We start from the raw sequence: 20,599 nt of genomic DNA on the forward strand, positions 1-20,599 counted from the left end.
TACACCCCAATCAGTGGACAGGCTACACTACAGCCCCATGCTACACCTGCTTCTAGCTCTCTCTTCTTTTCACTTATTCTCCCATTATTTAATAGTTACTAGCAGTTGACACTCTCTCTCCTCTTTTTCTCCCCCTCCCTGCCTTTCTCCTTTCCCCCTTCTTTTTGTTTTCTCTTTATTCCTTTCCCTCCTATTCTTCCTTTACATTTTCTTCTTGATATGCTTTCTCAAAGAATAGAGGGAAAACCTGGGTTTATGGGGGTCTCTTAAGAGCTGGAACTGATTAGGAATCTGATTGTTATTTTTTAGTATGTTTTTTATTCACTCTTTAGCACAAACTGCCTCACCTCCTCTTGCTACTGTCCCTACCACTGTTCTTTCCATGTATGTTTCCATCATCCAACTTCTCTTCTCTCACTGGAACGCTGGATATCTATCCTGGTGCCCTGAATACCAGGCTAGCAGAGAAAATGACATCTCAACTTTACTACAACATTGAACACTGATAACACCTCCACTACAAAAGTAATTTTTAAAAATTCAGCTGTGTTAATTACTTTTCTGTTGCTCTGATGAATCACTATGACCAAAAACAACTTAAGAAGAAAGTTTGTCTTGCAGTTCCAGCAGAGGAGTCCGTAATGACAAGTTTAGAAGGAGGACACTGGAGCTGGAAACACAGAGCAATGTGCAATTACAAACATTAAGCAGACATAGACTGGAAGTGGGACAAGGCCACAAACTCTGAAAGCCTCATGTCTTAGGGTTTTATTTCTGTGATGGGACACCATGACCACAGCAACTGTTACGAAGAAAAACATTTAACTGGGACTGACTTACAGTTCAGAGAGTTAGTCTATTACTATCATGGCAGGGAGCATGGTAGCCTGCAGGCAGACATGATGCTAGAGAGGAAGGTGAGAGTTCTACATCTGGATTTGGAGGCAGCAGGAAGAGACAGTGATCCACCAGACATGGCTTGAGCTTTTGAAAACCTCAAAGCCCAACCTCCAGTGACACATTTCCTCCAACAAAGCCACATCTCTGATAGTGCCACCCCTTATAAATCTATAAAGGCCATTTTCATTCAGACTACCACATCCTACTTTAGAGACATACTTCTTCCAGAAAGGCTCAACTTCATAAAGGTTCCAAATCTGGCCCCCTGTAAAACAAACAAACAAACAAACAAACCCCAGCGCAATCAACTAAGGACAACTGTTCAAATACATTAGCTCATCGGAGCATATCTCATTAAACCCACCACACCTTGTGTCCTATAGGCTCATAGTCAAACCTAGTGCAAAATGCATGGAGTTCAACTTTAAAAGTCCTTATAGTCTTTCACAGTCTCAACACTGTCTCAAAGTTCAAAGCCTCTTCTGAGAGCCAAAGTACTCTCTTAACTATGATTCCCCAAGTCATATCATATGCTTACAGCACACAACAGCACAGAATGTATATTTCCATTCCAAAGGCATGAGGGCATACTGAGGAAAAACTGACCACAGGAAGACCAAAACACAGCAGGGCAAATATTAAATCCTGTAGCTCCATGTCTTCTAGCAAAGAGACAACACGGCACAGTCCTTCCAGCATTGATGACTGCAACATTCACCTCGCTGTTGTCCAGGTCCCAACTCTCTGTATGCAGCTCTCCCCAGCAGACGTTTCACATCCAGATACTGAGGTCTTCACTGAAACCCAAGCTTCGCACATTGGCATCTCAGAATGTCCTTCTGACATCACTGTCAGGCACTGACACACAATGACTGGCCTCAGTGGCTCTCTGAAACCATACAGAAAGAATACAGAACCCTGCATCTTTGTATCTTTCAAGTCTCAGAGATCCAGCACCATGAGAATGACACTGCAAAGTTCAGGCTGAGATGGACTCTTGTCCCTTAAACCACTTTAGCATCAGCACTTGTATGTTGGAGCAACTGCTTTCTAAGAACAAGAAGCACTTTAGTCTTTCTCTTTTCACAAGTTGGAAGCTTAGCTGGGTAGGGTTTTGTCCTGAAAGTTGTCTTCCCATTGTTCCGGTACACAGCAGGAGGCCTTGATTTAATGGTGATTAACCTCCTTAACAATTACAGCTTCTGTTTCAGCACAGGACTTTGCTATATAATAAAGCCTCCTGGTGCTCTTTTTCTCCAAGCTTTATATTTTGTATTTCTTTCTGCCCCTTGCTCTTTTTCACTGTAGAGCAATGTAAGAGGTATCAGTAATCACCATACCACTGATGCTGTTATACACCCTTGAAATGTCCTCCACCAAAAGCCAGTCAGTCCATTACTTTTAAATTTAGTCTCAAGCACGTTCTTAGGATGGGGGTGCGGGGGGGAGGAAAGCAGCCAGATTATTTGCCAAATATCATACAGATGGCCCCAGGCATAGTTGTTAATTGAGACCTTGTTCCACTTTGAAACCTCAGGAGTCAGACCTCCACTTCTGTGTTAACTTGGCATCTGTTTTATATGCTTCTACTAGAATGGCCTATTAGTTCTGGTTACAGCATTCAATTGCTTTCCTAGTCTGAAGTTTCAAAATCTTCCACATTCCTTCAAAAAAAATTAGATTCTTCTCAGCAATAACTCAACTCTCTAGTACCAATTTCTGTGTTAGTTATTTTCCTGTTGTGGTGATAAAATACCATTACCAGAAATAACTTATAGAAGGAAGAATTTGTTTGGGCTTATGGTTCATGGTTCAAGAGTTAGAGAGTCCATAATGGTTACTAAATTATGGCAGCAAGTGGCCAGAGCAGGAAGCTGAGAGGTAATATCTTCAAATACAAATGTGAACAGAAAGAGCTGGAGGTGGGGTAGGGCTACACATCCTTCAAGCTCTCCCCAGTATATCCTCCTGCAAGACTCTCCCTCATAAAGGTTCCTCCCCTACTAGTAGTGCCACCACTTGGACGAATTATTCAGATATATGAGCCCATATAGGACATTTCTCATTCAAATTACCACATCTACCCACAATACAATCCCAGATTTATATGTTTCAAAACAAAAGACAACAATCTGGAAATTCACATTACTCCAAAAAATCATGACTCTCATAATAATAGCTTCCAATGAGAGTGAATTTAATGAAATCTCAAAGAATTTAAAAGAATGATTGTAAGTATATTCAAAGAAACCAAAGAAAAAAATCATAGATTACCTAATAGGACCCAAGCAAGTATTAGCAAATATATGAAAATCAAAATAATCTCTTGCATTCTATCTGACGATAGTAGAATAAAACTATAGAGCACACACAGGCTCATGGAGAGCCACTTTCTCTACTCAATCAATGTAGGGCTTGAAGTCCTCGAGATAACAGTGAGACAAGAGAGCCAAATAAAAGTAATAAGCTCAACATCTTTATTTACAAAAGATGATTCTGCACATAAGGAACCCTGAAGACTCTACCAGAAAAGTCTTAATCTAGTAAACTATTGTGTTAGCATTGCCTGGGAAGACATGAACAAACATTATTTACTCTAGAGAGGACACAAATAGATATCAAAGTACATGTAGACCAAATTCCACCTTGATGAAACAATGAATTTATTTGATTTCTGTATAAAGCAAAACTGAGGGGCTATTTACACTGGTAATTTGCACTCACCTTGAACAAACACATTGAGAAATAAACTAAGGAAATAATGCTATTCACAGTTGCCTCAATAAAAGAAAAAGGGAAGGGAAAGCCCTCTACATTGAGAACTTTTCTATACTGAATAAAGTAATTGAAGAAGATACTAGTAGATGGAAAGGCCTCCCATGTCATGAATTGAAAGAAGTAATATGAAAATGACTATCTTAGCAAAAGCAACCTATCAGTTTAATGAAATCTCAATCAAAATTACAAAACCATATGTCACAGAAATAGAATAAAAAAATCTTAAAATTCATATGGAAGCATAAAAGACTTTGGATAGCCAAAGCAATCCTAAGTAAAAGAATAATGCTGATATTACCACTAAAACACAATAGTTATACTACTGTGTCACAGTAATAAAACAGCACAATACTGGCACAAATACACACATGCAATGCAATAAATATAAGCCACCTATAGCCATCTTATTTTTGACAAAAAAGTCAAAAGTACATATATTAAAAAGACAATTTCTTCCACAAATAGTGCTGGAAAATATGTATACAGAGTATGAAACTGGATTTCTGTCTCTTGTCTTATATAGAAATCAATTCTGATAAATCAGAAATCAAATATAAATCCAATAAATAAATAAAATAAATGTGGGTATTAATAAATATCTCAAATCCTAAAACCTTTAGAGGAAAACACATTAAGTTACAACAAGTACTCTTGATATGTCTACAGTTGCAGAGGAAATAATAACAACTGTTGACAAATGAGGCTTCATGAAATAAAAAGATATTGTATAGCAAAGGAAACATTTAACTGGGTAATCTGTAGTAGTTTCTCATGAGATCAAAACCTTGAATCTTGGAATGAAGTTGCTTAAAACACCGTATATTAAAGGGGGAGGTGAAACACCAGGATATTCTAAGGAAACATGAATTTAAGGCCCATGCCACAGGAGGAAACACATACCTAGTACTGCAAATCTGGCTAATAACCCATGACTGGGGAGATTATAGATATAGGGATAAGGCGATTACTGCTAATTATACTGTTGGTATAGTGGACTAAATGGACATAGTATCAAAGTTCCTTATAAATTTGTGTCTCTATACCTATCCATAGGTTGGTGCAGCTCTCAGTCCTCATCAGAGAAGATTCTTGGGGGCGGAGCCTCATGATCATTCAACATGTAGAGAATAAAGTATCTGTGGAGTACTTGGTCATAAATGGAACATCTGTATCACATCCTCTACCCACAAGGTTCAGGGACCTCAAGAAAGAGGGCAGAAAGACTGTAAGATGAAGGAGACTGGGGAGGAATCCAAGCACAACAGTATCTCCTGGACACGAGAAGACTACTGTGTTTATGAGCTCACAGCAGCTGTAGATCCCTGTACAGTCTCAAACCTGTCAACATTTCAGCCCTCAGGCCTAGGTGATTGTTGTTGGGCAAAGACAGGTCAATGTTTAAGGGCATGGTCTCTGGTCAGAGAACCATGCTCAGGTAGATGGACAGCACAGATTAGACTCAGTGGGTTATTAGACTACTAAAGAGATTATGACGTTTAAAAGGGAGAGGGTAGGGGACGAATGTAAGAGTTAAGGGGAAGGCTAGGGTGACTACAATCAAAATATTGTGCTCATGTACAGAATTCTAAAATGATAAAAATACTATAGTAAAAATAAAGAGAGCACAGAAAAAAGAAGAAAAGAAATGAGAAGAGGTAACAATGAATGTTGGCAGAGATGTAAATAAAAGGGAAGCCTGATACACTTTTGGTAGAAATGTAAAATAGTTCAGATGAATAAAAGCCAGTACAAAGGTTTCTCAAAAAACCAAGGCTAGATTTACCATATGAGCCAGATACGGCTCCTGGGCTTTCAAACAGACTCCAAGTCAGAGTATCACAGAGATCCCTGCACAACGTCTATAAAGTACTTAGCTAAGTTCTGGAACCAACCTAGGTATCCTCTAGTAGTAGACAGGACAAAGAACACATGGTACACATACTGAATTTGTTTCAGCCATAAAGAAGAACAAAGTCATGTTTTCAGGAAAACTGATACAACTGGAAATAATCATGTTAAGTGAATTAAGCCATCTTCAGAGAGACAAATACGATGGTTCCTAGATGTTTTAATGGTACATAAAATCATGTATGTAAACGACATAAGGAAAGAATGAAACTGTCTAGGAAACACAGGTACAAGGAGCAAAAAAGTGGGAAAAGGAGGGGTTATGGTAGAAAAACTTATCAATATACAGTATTTAATTTTATAAAAAAGTTAAAGAACACTAGGAACTTTACAAATTTTTTAAAAAGTACCTGTCAAGCTTATGAGGCAATTCCAATTCTTGTCTGCATGTGGATTCTTAGTAACAATCAGCATGGCTTTAAACATTTCTAAAGTGACACCTCTATGGTCAGAATTACTAACTGGCTCCTGACAAAATTTTGCTTCTCAATTTAATATCCTTTATACAAAATATAAGGACTCTTTAGCATTTTGTGAATAAGCTCCATATTGTTTATTTGGGGTGAGGGTGATCACAGCTAGTGACTATTTTATGTGTAGCTATTTCCTTGAAATTGAAACATGTCCTGGAATCCTCCAGGAGCGGGGCTTATAAAATCTCAGTAAGCTAATTCAAGTTACCAGACTCCAGAAGCTCAGAAGTTCCTCTATTCATGAAGTCTTTCCCTGGAACTCAATCCAAGCTGTGCAGGGCACTCAAGGGGTGCATTTTTTTTTTCCTGAGCCATTACCACAGCAAGGTGGCCTTTTCCGTGATGAAGCTACCTTATATTCATCCTTTTCCTTACCCATGCTCATGGTGCTAATACCAAGGAAGTCAGTGGTACACCAAGCTACTTTTAGGTAGAATGATTGTTCTGATCTGTCATCACATGTCCCCCAAAAAAGTTACAAATATTTTTACTTGAAATCTCTTACTGTACTTTCATTCAGAAGTTTATAAAGTTTTATACACACACACACACACTGACATTTAAGAAAATGTCTTTTTAAGCTAGGCATAGTGGCACATGCCTTCAATGCCAGTGCTCAGGAGGCAGAGGCAGGTGGATGTCTGTGAGTTAGAGGCTGGCCTGGTCTACAGAGTGAGTTCCAGAAGAGCCAGGGCCAGAGAGAGACCATGTAGTCTCAAAAAAGGAAAGAAGGAAAGGAAGAAAATACGGAGGGAAGGAAGGAAGGAGTGAAAGAAAGAAAGAGGGAAGGAAGGAAGAAAGGAAGGAAGGAAGGAAAGGAGAGACAGAGACACACAGAGAGACAGAGAGAAAAAAATGTTTTTCCTAGATTAGATATGCAACACATACTTGTTGAATACTTACGTACCTTTATTATGTGTATATATAATTTACAGAGTACTTATAACTTTGGCCTGACTACAATGTTTAAGTATAATAGATTTTCATGCTATTTGCAAGATGATTTTTCAATGAAACTTAAAAAAAATCTATAGATTTCTCTTAATTTTCCATGAAATTATAAGAATCCAGAGTTCTTACACAATGTTACATACACTAGTAGTGAGATTAATTGCTAGACAAATTATTTTATAAACATAAAGGTTAAGAGTCAGTGAACTTATAACTGAATTTACTTAAAATAACTGAAATTTTACACCAGAAATGATAGTAAAGTTTATTTTTACAAAATGGAGCACACTCTGATGAACTATAGTTCTGAAGTTTCAATGGATTATTTCAGAGCAGGGATAGTTGCTATTTTTTTTTTACAATTACTATAGTAATATAAATAGATATTTTTATTTAAGCTACACACTAAGATTAAGATAAAAATTGTACATTTTCATAAATATTGAAAATGCAATTAGAGGTTGCACTCACTAATAATCTCTCAATATTTCCCCCTGAGTGTGTGGTGTGTGTGTGTTTGTGTGTGTGTGCGGGCACACACATGCAGAGGTCAACTTTGGGTTTCTTTCTCTATGGCATTCTACCTTATTTTTTGAGACTGTCTCTTTCTGCAGCTCACTAGCTCAGCTGGACTGCCTGCCATGAGTCCTGGGGAATCACCTACCTTTATCTGCCCAGGTTTGTAACCATGGCTATCTTTTACATGAATTTTACTGATACTGAGTAAGAAATTCATGCTTTCAAAGCAAGCACTTTATTTATTGAGTCATCTCCTAGTTCTAACTAATAGTTTCTGGTAAAAAAATGAATGTTGCATACAAAGTTTAAATGAGATAAAACTTTTTCAAAGCATTAAATTACAATTAAGATTTCAACAACTTTTCAAAATGGCAAGTACCTTTGCTCAAACTTCAAATATGGTGTATAGTCTATTACAGCAGGGAAGGTGCCATCCAATCCTTCTCCCTTTAGGCAGAAGCTGAGAAAGCAGACAAACACTCATATTAGTACATAAATAGTAGAGTTACAGCCTCATAAGAATTTTTCCATAATTTAATTATTTGTTACAAATAAGTACCTTAAATGTTCTATTTTCAATATCAATGACAAACATTATTCAAGATAGTATATTATTACATGTTTCATAAAGCAAAAATAAAATTTACTGAGAAATAAATTTGTTTTAATCACTGCTCTACTGCCATAAAGCGACACCATGACCACAGCAACTCTTACCAATAAGAAAGCATTCAGTTTGGGGCTTGCTTACAGTTGCAGAGGCTTAGTCCATTATCATTACAGTAGGAGCATGGTGGCAGAAGGGTGTGCTACGGAAGTACATCCTGATCCATAAGCAGAGGTGGGGGAGCAAGGAGAAGGGGGGGGGGGGGGGGGCAGAGAGAGGGGAGGGGAGGAAGGACACGCACTGGGCATGGCATGGGATTTTGAAACCTCAAAACACACTCTCCAACAAGGCCACACCTATTCCAAAAAAAGCTCCACCTCCTAATCCTTGTCATCTTTTCAAACACCTCAACCCCCTGGTGACTAAGAAATCAAATATATGAGCCTCTGGGGACTCTTATTATTCAAATCACCACACAATCTAAACCACATTTTCCTATTTGGAAATATATTAATTTTTACTGAGCATTCAAAATATCACCAGAGAATGTTCAAAAAAGATTTGTTTTCCATGTTTAAATACACATTCTCAAGTGACACTGAATATCCCCTAGAAAGGTCTGATTGATTAACAAACAACAATTTTCTAAACTATCTAAATAAGTGAATAGGCTTGGAACTTGGATTTCTAAGTGCTGCTGAAAATCCTCTAATCTCTAATTATCTTCTTCTCAGATCATAAGACCAAGGACATGATTAAGCAACTTGCCCAAGGGCATTCTGTGATGCTCACAATGCTAATTCAAGGAAATCTAAATCTCTTAACCCCTAATCTGGTAATCTCTACTTTTGTATAATATACAAAAAGATAAAAAGGTATTTGGTTTATGATTACTGTTGCTAAAAATTTGGGTGTAGTGATTCATACATTATCCCAGTTGTAAACAAAACTATGTCATAAAACAACTAAAACATCAATAACAACAAAATCAAACCCTAAATATAAATGTAAAAAAAGCCTATAAAATATTTCAGTGGAAAAGAAGTCACCTATGAACTCCATTCTTCTAATTTTGTTCCAAAGTTTGATTGTTAAAATATTCCTTTTAACATACTTATACAAAGAGTATATATTTGCTTTTCCAGGCTTGAATAAGAATAAAGTTAAAGTGGCATCACTCTATATGAGCTTTCCTTCATTTTCACAAATATTACTAACATATGTTAAGGTATTTGCTTTCTCACTCATAACACAGTGTCAGCCAGTGAGTTGCCTCAGCAGACAAACACATTTGCCTGGTGATTGTAGTTCATTCTTTGGATCTCAAATAAAGGTGAAAGGAAAGAAGCAACTCCATAAAGGTTCTCTGACCTCTGTGGATGCACATGTACACACACACACAATGTGGTTTAACCCACTGGCACTATTTGAGACGGTTATGGAATCTTTAAAAGTCTTGATGGAAGAAACTGTCAGTGAGGGAGGGCTTTGCATTTTTGTAGCTTCGCCCCACCTGATGTTCTCATTCTGCTTTCCGAGTGGGGATGCAATGTGATCTGCTAGTCACCATATCCGTCTTCCCTACTTGCTATGTCTTCCCTGCTATAATGGATTCTAACCCTCTGAAACTACAAATCAAAACATAAGCCTTCTCCCAATTTGTTTAAAAAAATGGAATTTTATCAAGCAACACAGAAGAGGCCAATACATAAATAGTATCAGAAATGAGTCATTGTGGTAAACCAGACCATGTAGTTTTAGGCCTTTATTATACAGGAGGAATGTGTAAGACTTTAGGAATTTGGGCTCGAAAGCCATTAATGATATAAGCAAGAGCTTACCAGGGCTTTTGATGGAACCTTGGAAGACAGCAATATTACCTGGCAATAGCAAGCCAGAGAAACTTGGACAGTAGAGACTCAGCTAATGAGGTTTCAGAGAAAAAGAACGATTCTAACATGAATGTGTTATTTTGGCAAAGAATCTGCATTTGGCTCATATTCTGAGAACTTATGAGAGACCGAATTTAAAGGTATTGAATTAATTTCCTTAGCAGAAGAAATTTCAAGAAAGTACAGCATTTAGTGGAACACTTATTGTTTGAGCTTATTCCATCCTACAAGGAAAAGGAACACATGGCGCTGAGGCAGAGAAATGTGCAGTTTGGAGAGGAAAAGAGCATTGGGAAGCTTAAGGTTCCAGTCAAGACTAAAAACACTAATTGCTAGAGAGATTAGTGCCATTAAGGAGAAGCCTTCTGCTCTCCCCTGAGCAACAGGAAAGGTACCCGAGGGCAAGAGCCCACACAACAAAGGCTCTGACTTTGGAAAGGAGAGAGCTGGATAGATTTCCTGCTATTGGAAAACAACTCTAAAGAGATTTAAAAAACAACAACAACCTGTTTTAGCATACAGAATCTGCTACAACTAGGTCCTAGAAGGCCAGGCTCCACACCACACTGAAGGCAGAACTTAGCAGAACTAAGCATGACTTCCAGTGATGTCATAACAGATGCAAGTCTGAGGGGGATCTGAGACTCTTTTTCCCAAGAATTCAGAAAGCTGCTGGTGGCAGGCAATGTGTGACAGTGTGTCAGGCTGGAGTCCCTAGAAAGAGGCCCTAGGAGGCCATTGCATGAAGCTGTGAAGGTTATAGTATAGACCCTAAGATGGTGGATATATCACTGCCATGAAATATATTTTGAGGAGAGCAGCAGACCAGGAGTGAAGACATCCCAAGAGAGTGGCATATATTGTAGGCTGCATGGTATATGGAGGTACGGATCCATATGCCCTTTGAAACTAAAGCCACAGACACTGATCATAGAACTACAGGATTTGGTGTTTGCCTGTTGAAGTTCCTGCTTCAATCTAATCTCAATATGTTTGCATTCTTCCCTTTTAGAATGGGAATGTATCATTGTATGTTAGAAGTATGTAATTTATTTCTTTATTTAACAGTGGTTCACAGTCAAAAGACTGTCTTAAGACAGAGAAGACACTTCAATCTTGAGACTTCTGCACACTGTTGGAATTGTTAAAGACTGTGGGAACTTTAAAAGTTAGACTATATGTATTTTACACCATAATATGGCCATGAGTGGCCAAATGTGGAATTTTGTGGTCTGAATGTAAAATAAAATTTTTAGAAAAGAAAAAAATCAAACATAAAACATGGAATTAAAGGACTAAGATGACAGGGCCCCCTATATAACGAGTTAGCAATACCTGAGTATCACAAACACGGCCTTCAGGCTGTGAATGATCATTCAGTGAGTAAAAGCGCCTGCTTCCAATGCCAATGACCTGAGTTCAACTCTCAGGACCCTCATGGCAAAGGAGAAACCAGGATCCTTAAAGGTGTTCTCTGATCTCTGCATGCACACTGTGGTACTTGTGACTTGTGTGCCCACATACATACACAACATACATACATACATACATACATACATACATACAACAAATAAATAAATACCATAGAAGACTTAAAGAGACAACCTTCAGACTTTATGATGCTCATCCTAAAATTAAGCTAATACTAGTTCATTAAATCACAAATAGGGGAGATCCAGACCTATGAAATGACAAATATTTTAAAGAGAACGTAAGTTACTAGAAAAAGGTAACCTCCTTTAAAATTAAAAAAATCTAAAGTCAAATAATTAAAGTCAAAACCCAAAAGTGATATTGGTCTTGTTTTGTTACTATTGTTGGATTTTTCAAATGATTCTATGTATAAAAATATTCTTCTTTCATTTTTGTTTTTGAGACCTCTTACAACTTTTTACTTTTAATTTAACATATAATGAGATAAATTGAATACAAAATTATGTTTTCAGAATCTTGAAAGTAATTTAACTATAAACATTCTTAGCACTTGTTATAGGTCTAACACTGATTCACCTTGTTGAGAATAAAGGGAAAATTAATAATATGTTCTATTTTAAATTAATATTAATAATTCAAGAAGTATACCTAAGACATCCTCACAGAATTTTCTCTATCAAGACATGGGTAAAGGAGAATTTTGCTTACTTTAAGTTTGCTTGAAATCTATTTCTTTACATTTTAAAGCAGTAGCTGAAGATCCAGAAATTTCTCTTCCTGCCAGCAAAGTCCTGCTGCTGGATGGAGTCTACTTACTCCTTTCAGTCAGCTTAAGAATTAAGTTTGAAAGCAACAGAAATCAAATCTTAAAGTCCAACTGTGTTATACTTAGAAAAAAGGAAACCTCATGAGTAGAAAGAATTTGGTATGAACATTTAGCTGACCAGTGAGTACCTGAAGTCAATAGCATTGAGTCCAAGCAGCATGCCAGCAAGCATATTTGCTTCTTCACCCAAGACAATGGCTCCGTCTTCATAAAACCTCCTGAGAAATGCAATGAATGAATACATGGGTATGAAAAACAAACCAAGATTAGACCTACAGAAATCACAGCCATATGAAGAGCTTAATTTCACTGGACTCATATTTTAAAAGACAAGTACTATAATTTCAAAAATATTTACACCCCAAAATAAAAATAACCAAAACCATCCAAACTCATTATCCTAAATGAAATCATTACTCCTTATTTCTTTAAATGCCCGTTAGAAAAAAAAATCTCTAAATTAATAATCTCAATGGACCTTGGATTTCAGAAATTTCCTTAATAAGGGGTAATATAAAAGTCAAGCAAGAGGTGGCAAATTCAGGCTCCATTTTAAGGGTCTGTTTTCAAAACTATATAGATATTAGTTTGTTATGTACAGAAAGAAGAATTTTTGTCTTTCTGCAATGCTAAGAGTTACTGACCAAGTTTACAACTTAGAAAAAAGCTTATAATTTATGCTCACATTAATACTATGACACTCAAGCAGATGGTTATCAAGATGCCTGTATATGAAAAAAGAAACTACCCATTCTCTAACAACATGTGAGCATAAATTTGGCTCTGCTGATGACTAAAGCATCTTGTTCTGGTTAATGCTCATTAAAAGTTTCTTTTGGAAATATTCAGGAATTTATCAGCCATTAAAGGTCAAAATCATTTGCTGAATTTCATATTCATGACCTGTTCAAGTAGGCAACCCAGTTCTCTAAATTATTTCTACTAAATCACACAGCTTCTTGTAAAACAAAAATATTTAAAGAAAATTTAGCCATGTTATAGTTCACAAGGAAGTTTTGATTAATAAAAGGTACAAAGAGAAAATGAGAGTCAACCATTTACTCTTTGATGTACAACTACAAACATACCAGGAGGCTAGCCTGAAACAAAAGTTTAAATTTAGCACTAAGTTGTTCCAGCCCATATTCCCCTCTTCAGTCTTCTCTCCCATTCCCACCTTGGTGAGATGGAACCTATATACGACACTATTAAAATTGCCAAGAACAGATTAGATAAGTCATAGGTCCATGTTGCACCTTCTGAAAACTGCTCTTAGAGATTTACATAAAAGGAGAAAAAGTATAACTTCCTAGTCTGACAAATATTCGCAAAATTAGTGATTTTTCTATAAATTCCATAAAAATGTTCCAGAAAAGAGACACTTAAATAAAAAACATGGATTTTGTTCCCACTCCAGTCTATTTTTTTTTTATCAGAGTATATTACAGACTTGGAGAAGAACTATACTTCTAATGTTTCTTTTCTCATAGTTGAAAGAAAAAAATACTAACATCTGGAAAACAATTCCTTAAAGATCAACTCTTTCAGCAAACTGTAGCTATATAATGCATTGTGTGTCTCATCTGGTATGTACTAGCTACAAATAAAAAGCCCTAACAGTCTGTGAGATATATCAAAGAAACAATGTAGATGCCTTACAAATGATAGGGCCCAAAGAAGTCAAATGTTTTTATGGTTGGATAACCGTAAAGTAAATTCACTACAAAATGGCTGGTTATTTCTATTACATTTGTGCTACCACTGTACCAGTATTTCTTGCAGGAAGGTCTCTGTTATAGGTCACAGGGTTTGAAACTGGGTGAAATGTATTACTTTTCTCCTTTAGTAGTATGTACAGTATCTTCCAACACCATAAAGATTTACCAGTAGTAGCTTCTAGTTGGGCACCAACTCAATGTCTCCACATTCAATAACATAAGTAAGTTGTTATCTTCAGCAATAGGGCCTTGCCATCAGGTTATGACTTGGTCTTTCTTGAGCATCCCCTCTCACTTCCCCTTCTGCATACCATCCTGACAAGTCTGTTTGTGTGGACTGGTGTCCACATACCCTTCTGCTTCATCCATCCCTCTTTATTTTAACCATTGCAATGTAAAAAGTATTTTGCTTAGTTTCTCTTACAGCTATCACTTTGTACAAAGCAAGCCAATGAAGGCCCAGGACTCATGCATGCTTCTGAAAGCTGGGTTGCAGGTCATACTTGAGTATCTCCTTTGTGTCCTGCTACCCTTTACTACTGGCCCTTAATCTCTACCACCTTACCACCTTCTTTGCAGTGGTTCTAGATAATTAAATTCTATAGAACATTAATAAATAATAATTATAATAATAATTAAATTACTCAGAAAAGAATTCTAATTTTTTGATCTTGAGAATCACCCAACTGTCCTTTATTTTCTTTTGAGAAATATTACTTTTAAAGACTAGCTTATTTTTATTTTATATGTATGAGTGTTTTGTTTAGATGTATGTATGTGGACCACTTGTATGCCTTAGGTCCTTGGAGGACAGAAGAAAGTTTCAGATCCCCTGGGACTAGAGTTACAGATGGGTGTGAGCCACCTTAAAGGTGTTGGGTATTGAACCCAGAACCTCTGGAGGAGCAACCAATGCTCTTAACCATTGAACCATTTCTCCATCCCTTTTAAAATACCAATCTTGAGCCCACCACAGTTTGAAATTACAGTTTAAGAGTCAAACAGCAATAATATACTTGTTCCCTAATATTCACTGTATTAAGGGCTGCTGAAGAATATCAAAACAAAACAAAACAGTATCTGATTTAAGAGAATTATTTATCTGAGTCTAAGGATCTCTTATATTTACATGTATATAATTTATTTTAATGAGATGGTAGAAATTAGTTCTACTAACTAGTAAAATGAGCCAAATTTTTAAGCTAATGATTTTTAATAGACTATAAGAGAAATACTTGCTAGATGTTAACTAATTTATTCCAGTCAAACCATAATCCAACTGTAACACTGCACTAGCCTGACAATATAATTTAACAGTGAGTGGAGAGGAAAAACTCAAGAGGAAGATTCCTTAAGAGGCTTCAACTTTCCATTACTGTTTCTGTGTGAGGAAAATTTCAGAAAATGTACGTCTAAGTCTGAAATAGTTACACAATGAATGGAACTAATCTGAAGAAATCTTACATTTATCACTTAGTTGAAGACATTAGTCATTTATACATTAAAGGGGTAGAAGGAAATTAATATTTATCTTCTTAATAAAACTTAATAAAAGTTTCCAAGATATCAAGAGATCATAAAATTTCAACCATTCAATACTGTCTCATAGAAGGACTAGACTAGAAAAGCTGGCTAAAGTTACTTAGTGGAAAAGCCGAGCATAAAGTAAGCATACAATAGAAAGAAAAAACCAACTCCTTTGTTAACAGTATTTTCTGTTCTAAAGAAAATATTTTTTGAGAGTACTAACAAAAATGGTACACTGAATTCCAAGAAGATAAATATTTAAAGTACTGAAGTAAAAATACATAAAATCCCACACAAATAAAATATTATATCGAGTACTGCTCAGTATTTTACATGCAAGCAATTCATATTATTATGATCTATATTTTTATTAGGTGCATTTCTACCAATTATTTATTTTAGATAAAAGTGTGCTAATGAGCTAGGCAGTAGTGGCGCATGCCTTTAATCCCAGCACTTGGGAGGCAGAGACAGGCAAATTTCTGAGTTTGAGGCCAGCCTGGTCTACAGAGTGAGTTCCAGGACAGCCAGGGCTACACAGAGAAACCCTGTCTCGAAAACAAACAAACAAACAAAAAAACAAAACAAAAAAACAAAAAAACAAAAAAAGTGCTAATGACCAGCAGTGTGCAGCATCTTATAGTTTTTGTTGATTACATATAAATTAACTCTCTTATAAGGCCATCCTATTGTTCATCCTGAAAGCTTCTTTTAAGGCCTTTCGGGTTGGTAAACAATAAATAACCTGTGAGTGGGATCAAAATATTCCAGCAAAATATCATGCTTCAAATTACCCTTTTGTAAAGATCATAAATTTTACTCTGAAAGCACATTGTTAAAATATGAGGAAGCTTATACATTGAAGAAATTTTGTTATGGACATTTTTCTTTCCTGTTTCCAGTTTAATCTGTACATAGAAATTATAAGGAACACATGAGAGAAAATCTTCCCATGTGGTAGACAAAATAGCATAAATAAGCATTATATTATGCTTAGAGTTAAAATGGATGTGAAATGAATACATCATAAATCTCCAAAGATCTTAAGAATGTGAGATTCATTGATTATTTTACCAACAACTATATAACAAATCCTTCCTTCTATGTGACAAACACTATGCTGCTTACTGTATTTATAATGGAAGAAACAAAGGAAGGAAGGAAGGAACAGAGGGAGGGAGGGAGGGAGGGAGGGAGGGAGGGAGGGAGGGAGAGAGAGAGAGAGAGAGAGAGAGAGAGAGAGAGAGAGAGAGAGAGAGAGAGAGAACTAGACACTTCCTTCTCTGTGGAGCTTAACATCTCAGTGAGTTGATAGGCAAAAAACAAAAGAAAAAGACAATTATGGATGGTGATAAATACTTCAAAGTAGGGAAATAGTTTCTTGAGGGAAAGATGATATTCTAATTTTGGAGTCATTAAAAACTGGTATACTTTGTTTAATCTGAACCCTTGATCTACATGAGTCTAACCACAGAAGGTTTTGTAGGCTGTGAGACATTTATAAAAATAGTGAACAATATGTATTGAGCATAGGGCATAATTATAACTATTTTATTCAAGTTGTTTTCTTTACTTTTGCTACTACATATTATCCTCCAGAGAAGTTAAACAACTCAATACAGGGCCCCCCGCCAGACAGCAGTAAAACCAGGAAAGGTTTCAAGAAACATAGCTGAAACATGTTGGCTAAGGCAATAAGCAGTCATTTAGATATTTTATGGAAAAATTGACCAAGATCTTCAACTTTCAAGGTAGGTCAGCAGGTGTATGGCTCTTGGTGGGTACAAAGTAAAAGCTCCTTTTGGAGGCTAATAGGTACAAATGTCGTCTGGAAATAAAAGAAGTCTAGATTATTCTAAGAGTCTTAGTGGGTAAAGAGAGAGATTCCATATAAATTTAAGATAGAACCAACAAGACTTGCCAATAGACAGAGAATGAAAGAGAAATGGAGTATGAATTTTATACTCCCAACTAATTTAACTATATGTACACAGTAAAATCACTTGATAAGGGCAAACAGGGTTATGAGAAGGGGGAACACATTTTTGAACTATTTATCTGGAGGTCTCAGGATAATATAGACAATATTTAAAGCCAAGAGGAAGAATAAAATTCTAGAAAAAGAAAAACATGAACAGAGAAAAAAAGAAAAGATAATAAAAGATTGAGTTAAGAGAACAGTGAAATTTAAGATTTTTGAAGAAAGTTAAGATAGAAAAGACCAATTACAGAGAGTTTAGCTTATTACATAAAGCATATGTATTTCAACTCAAGATACTACACATTACAATTTAAATAAAATTGTTAAGTCAAAAGAATACTAGAACACAAAGCCGTATCACTTCATAATATTTTCAGAGTTCATAAGTACCTATTTTTCTAATCCATATGATTTCAATAAATTTTTACTCTTTTAAAAGCAATTAGTGTACTGATTACAAACTAACCTACTTGAAATATATTTACAATATAGTGTAGTTATTACAAATTAACTCATGTAAAGTACATTTACAAAATAGTTTAATTGGTTCTACAAATAGTAGTTCCATTTTTTAAAAAATAATTTATTTTTTTCAAATTGTAATTCATTCACACAGGGGTTATAAACACAGAAAGGTAGGATGTGGGGAAGGGGATGACACTGGAGTGTGGGTATTCAAGGGGAGTACAGATATCTTTCAGAACAGGTTATCGGCTGGGTGAAGGTTCAGGGAACAGGTCACTATGACTCTGCCTATGACTCACTTGTCCTTATCTAAGTTGGTATTGTCTGCCAAGGCTACCTGTTTACAAGGTCTATGACTACTCAGGCTGGTAAATTTCCATGAAAGCTGTCTGTTTACAATAGTAGCTCCATTTTTTTATAACACATTTTCATACTTTACCACAGGAAATAATAGACCTGTATTGGTTAGTTTTTCTTTGCTGTGACCAAGTACCTGACAAGTAATTTAAGGGAAAAAAAGGTTTATTTGGACTTATGACTTGGTGATATAGTCTGTCACTGTGGAGAAGGTATGGTGGTGGGAATGTGAGGTCACATGGCATCCACATTCAGAAAGCAGAGAGATATGGATGCTGGTGTACTGCTATCTGTCCTTCTTAGTCACTCCAGGGCTCCAGCTCATAGGATGGTGCTACTTACATTTAGCACGTATCTATGCTCCCAGATAAAGTTTTCTGAAAACATCCTCATAGACACATTTAGAAGTGTGTTTCCATGGTGATTACAAAACCAGTGAAATTGACAATGAAGATCATCTATCACGGTAGCTGTCGTAGTCTGATTTCAGCTGTTGTTATGAACACCATGACAAGAGCAGCATTGAGAGGAAAGGCTTTATTTGGCTTACAACTTGACAAAAATCTAACACAGCATCTGTTGTTACCGATGACCTATCATTTCCTTCCAACTCCTCTGCCAAGGACTCTCCCAATCCCAGTCTATCACGAACTTTATTCCCATTCCTATGTACTTATTTTGCTATCCTGGACATTTCAATTACTGAACTTTTATACTATCTGGCCTTCTGGAAAGGGCTTCTTTGGCTTTGGATGTTACCAAGATTTAGCTGAGGATTTGCATGTTGCCAACATACGTAATGTCAGCACTACTCCAATCATTTTTAAAGGTGAATGAAAGGATACATTTTGTCTCTTTATCCAATGGGGATTTGGGTTGTTTTGTTTTGGGGTTATTATGAATAATGCTGCTATAAATAGATGGACATTACTATGGTATCAATTTTATATACATACATTGATATACAGGTATAACAAATATCCACACAATCCACCCCTGAATGTCATATGACAGGTCTTATGATAATGTCACATTAAAATTTTTTGAGCAACTGCAGACTGTTTTCAAAGTGGCTATGGTGTTTTACTTTTCAAACAAGCAATGCATTGGGGATCCAAATTTTCCAAGTTCTCATCAACATTTGCTTTCATGTAATCTTTTGTACATACACATCTCATTTCATATGAATAGTATTTTATAATGTTTCTGATTTTCATTTATTGGTAGCTAATGATGCTGAGCTTTTCATTGATTACTTTCTTACTGCTACAACTGAATATCTGATAAAAAGTAGTTTAAGAGAGAAGGTGTTTAATTTGACTCCCATTTGAGGGTGTAACCCATCATGGAGGGAAAGGCATGGTAGAGTTCAGTGCCGTGGGAACCTAAGGCTGTCCTCATGTTCTAGCAGACCCAGAAACATAGACGGAAATACTCAGCTGGATTTCTCCTCTTTTTATTCAGCTTGGGACACCACAGATGGCATGCTGTCACCTACATTCACGGTGGATCATCTCTCCATGGTTAAATGTGTCTAGAAATCCCATCTTAAAGATATACCTAGAGTTCCAAATTCTGTCAAGCTAACAATGAAAATTAACCATTAAGGCTTTACTTTGCTATTTATGAACAATATACCTTTGTCAGAGAAAAAGTTTGCTCATTTTTACTAACAAATGGTAAAAGTTATTTCTATATACATTCTAGGTATATGTTCTTTATCTGATATGTGATTTTTAATTTTTTTCCTATTCTGTGTTCTTGTTTATTTTCTTGATGGTGTCTATTGAAGTATCAAGTTATAAATATTGATGTCCAATTTATCTATTTTTCTTTTGATTTTTGTACATAGGATATCATGTCAAGGAAATATCAAAGAGCTAAACCTATATTTTCTTTCAATAATTTTGTATTTAAATTGGATGTACTTGGAGTTTTTATGTCATGAGGTAGGACAATCCAAAAGCAAATTTTAATAAGTTTATTTTTTCATCTTAATAAGAAGCTTTCCTCATCAATGAAGAACATCTCAACATACCCACTGAATATCTGAAACTGTAAAGAATATCAAGATCTATACATATAGTCAATAAATAAGTTCAGCTTCCAATTTTTGACCTAAATGTATTAAGAAAATCGTAGTCATTCAACAGCAATTGTGCTTCAGATTTGCATTTTTATCTTCCCCACAGTAGGATCAGGGCAACGGCAGTGAGCTGTAGCTTCCAGTTAACCATTCTGTCACATGATTACTATATATAAA

General features: G+C 36.0%; 1 protein-coding gene across 2 annotated transcripts in view; it reads right to left on the reverse strand.

Moving 5' to 3' along the window:
• The window catches only part of Rundc3b (RUN domain containing 3B), a 115,222-nt gene that overhangs the window by 43,176 nt on the left and 51,447 nt on the right, over positions 1-20,599 (reverse strand). For both annotated transcript variants that reach the window (XM_028776063.1, XM_028776062.1), the window contains exons 5-6: positions 12,417-12,506; positions 7,909-7,989 (exon numbers count right to left, since the gene is read on the reverse strand). In XM_028776063.1, coding sequence (XP_028631896.1) covers positions 7,909-7,989; positions 12,417-12,506 — 171 coding nt within the window. The remainder of the gene's footprint in view (positions 1-7,908; positions 7,990-12,416; positions 12,507-20,599) is intronic.

This window comes from Grammomys surdaster, unplaced genomic scaffold (genome assembly GCF_004785775.1).
Source record: "Grammomys surdaster isolate TR1022 unplaced genomic scaffold, NIH_TR_1.0 264, whole genome shotgun sequence".
In the NCBI taxonomy this organism is placed as follows: Eukaryota; Metazoa; Chordata; class Mammalia; order Rodentia; family Muridae; genus Grammomys; species Grammomys surdaster.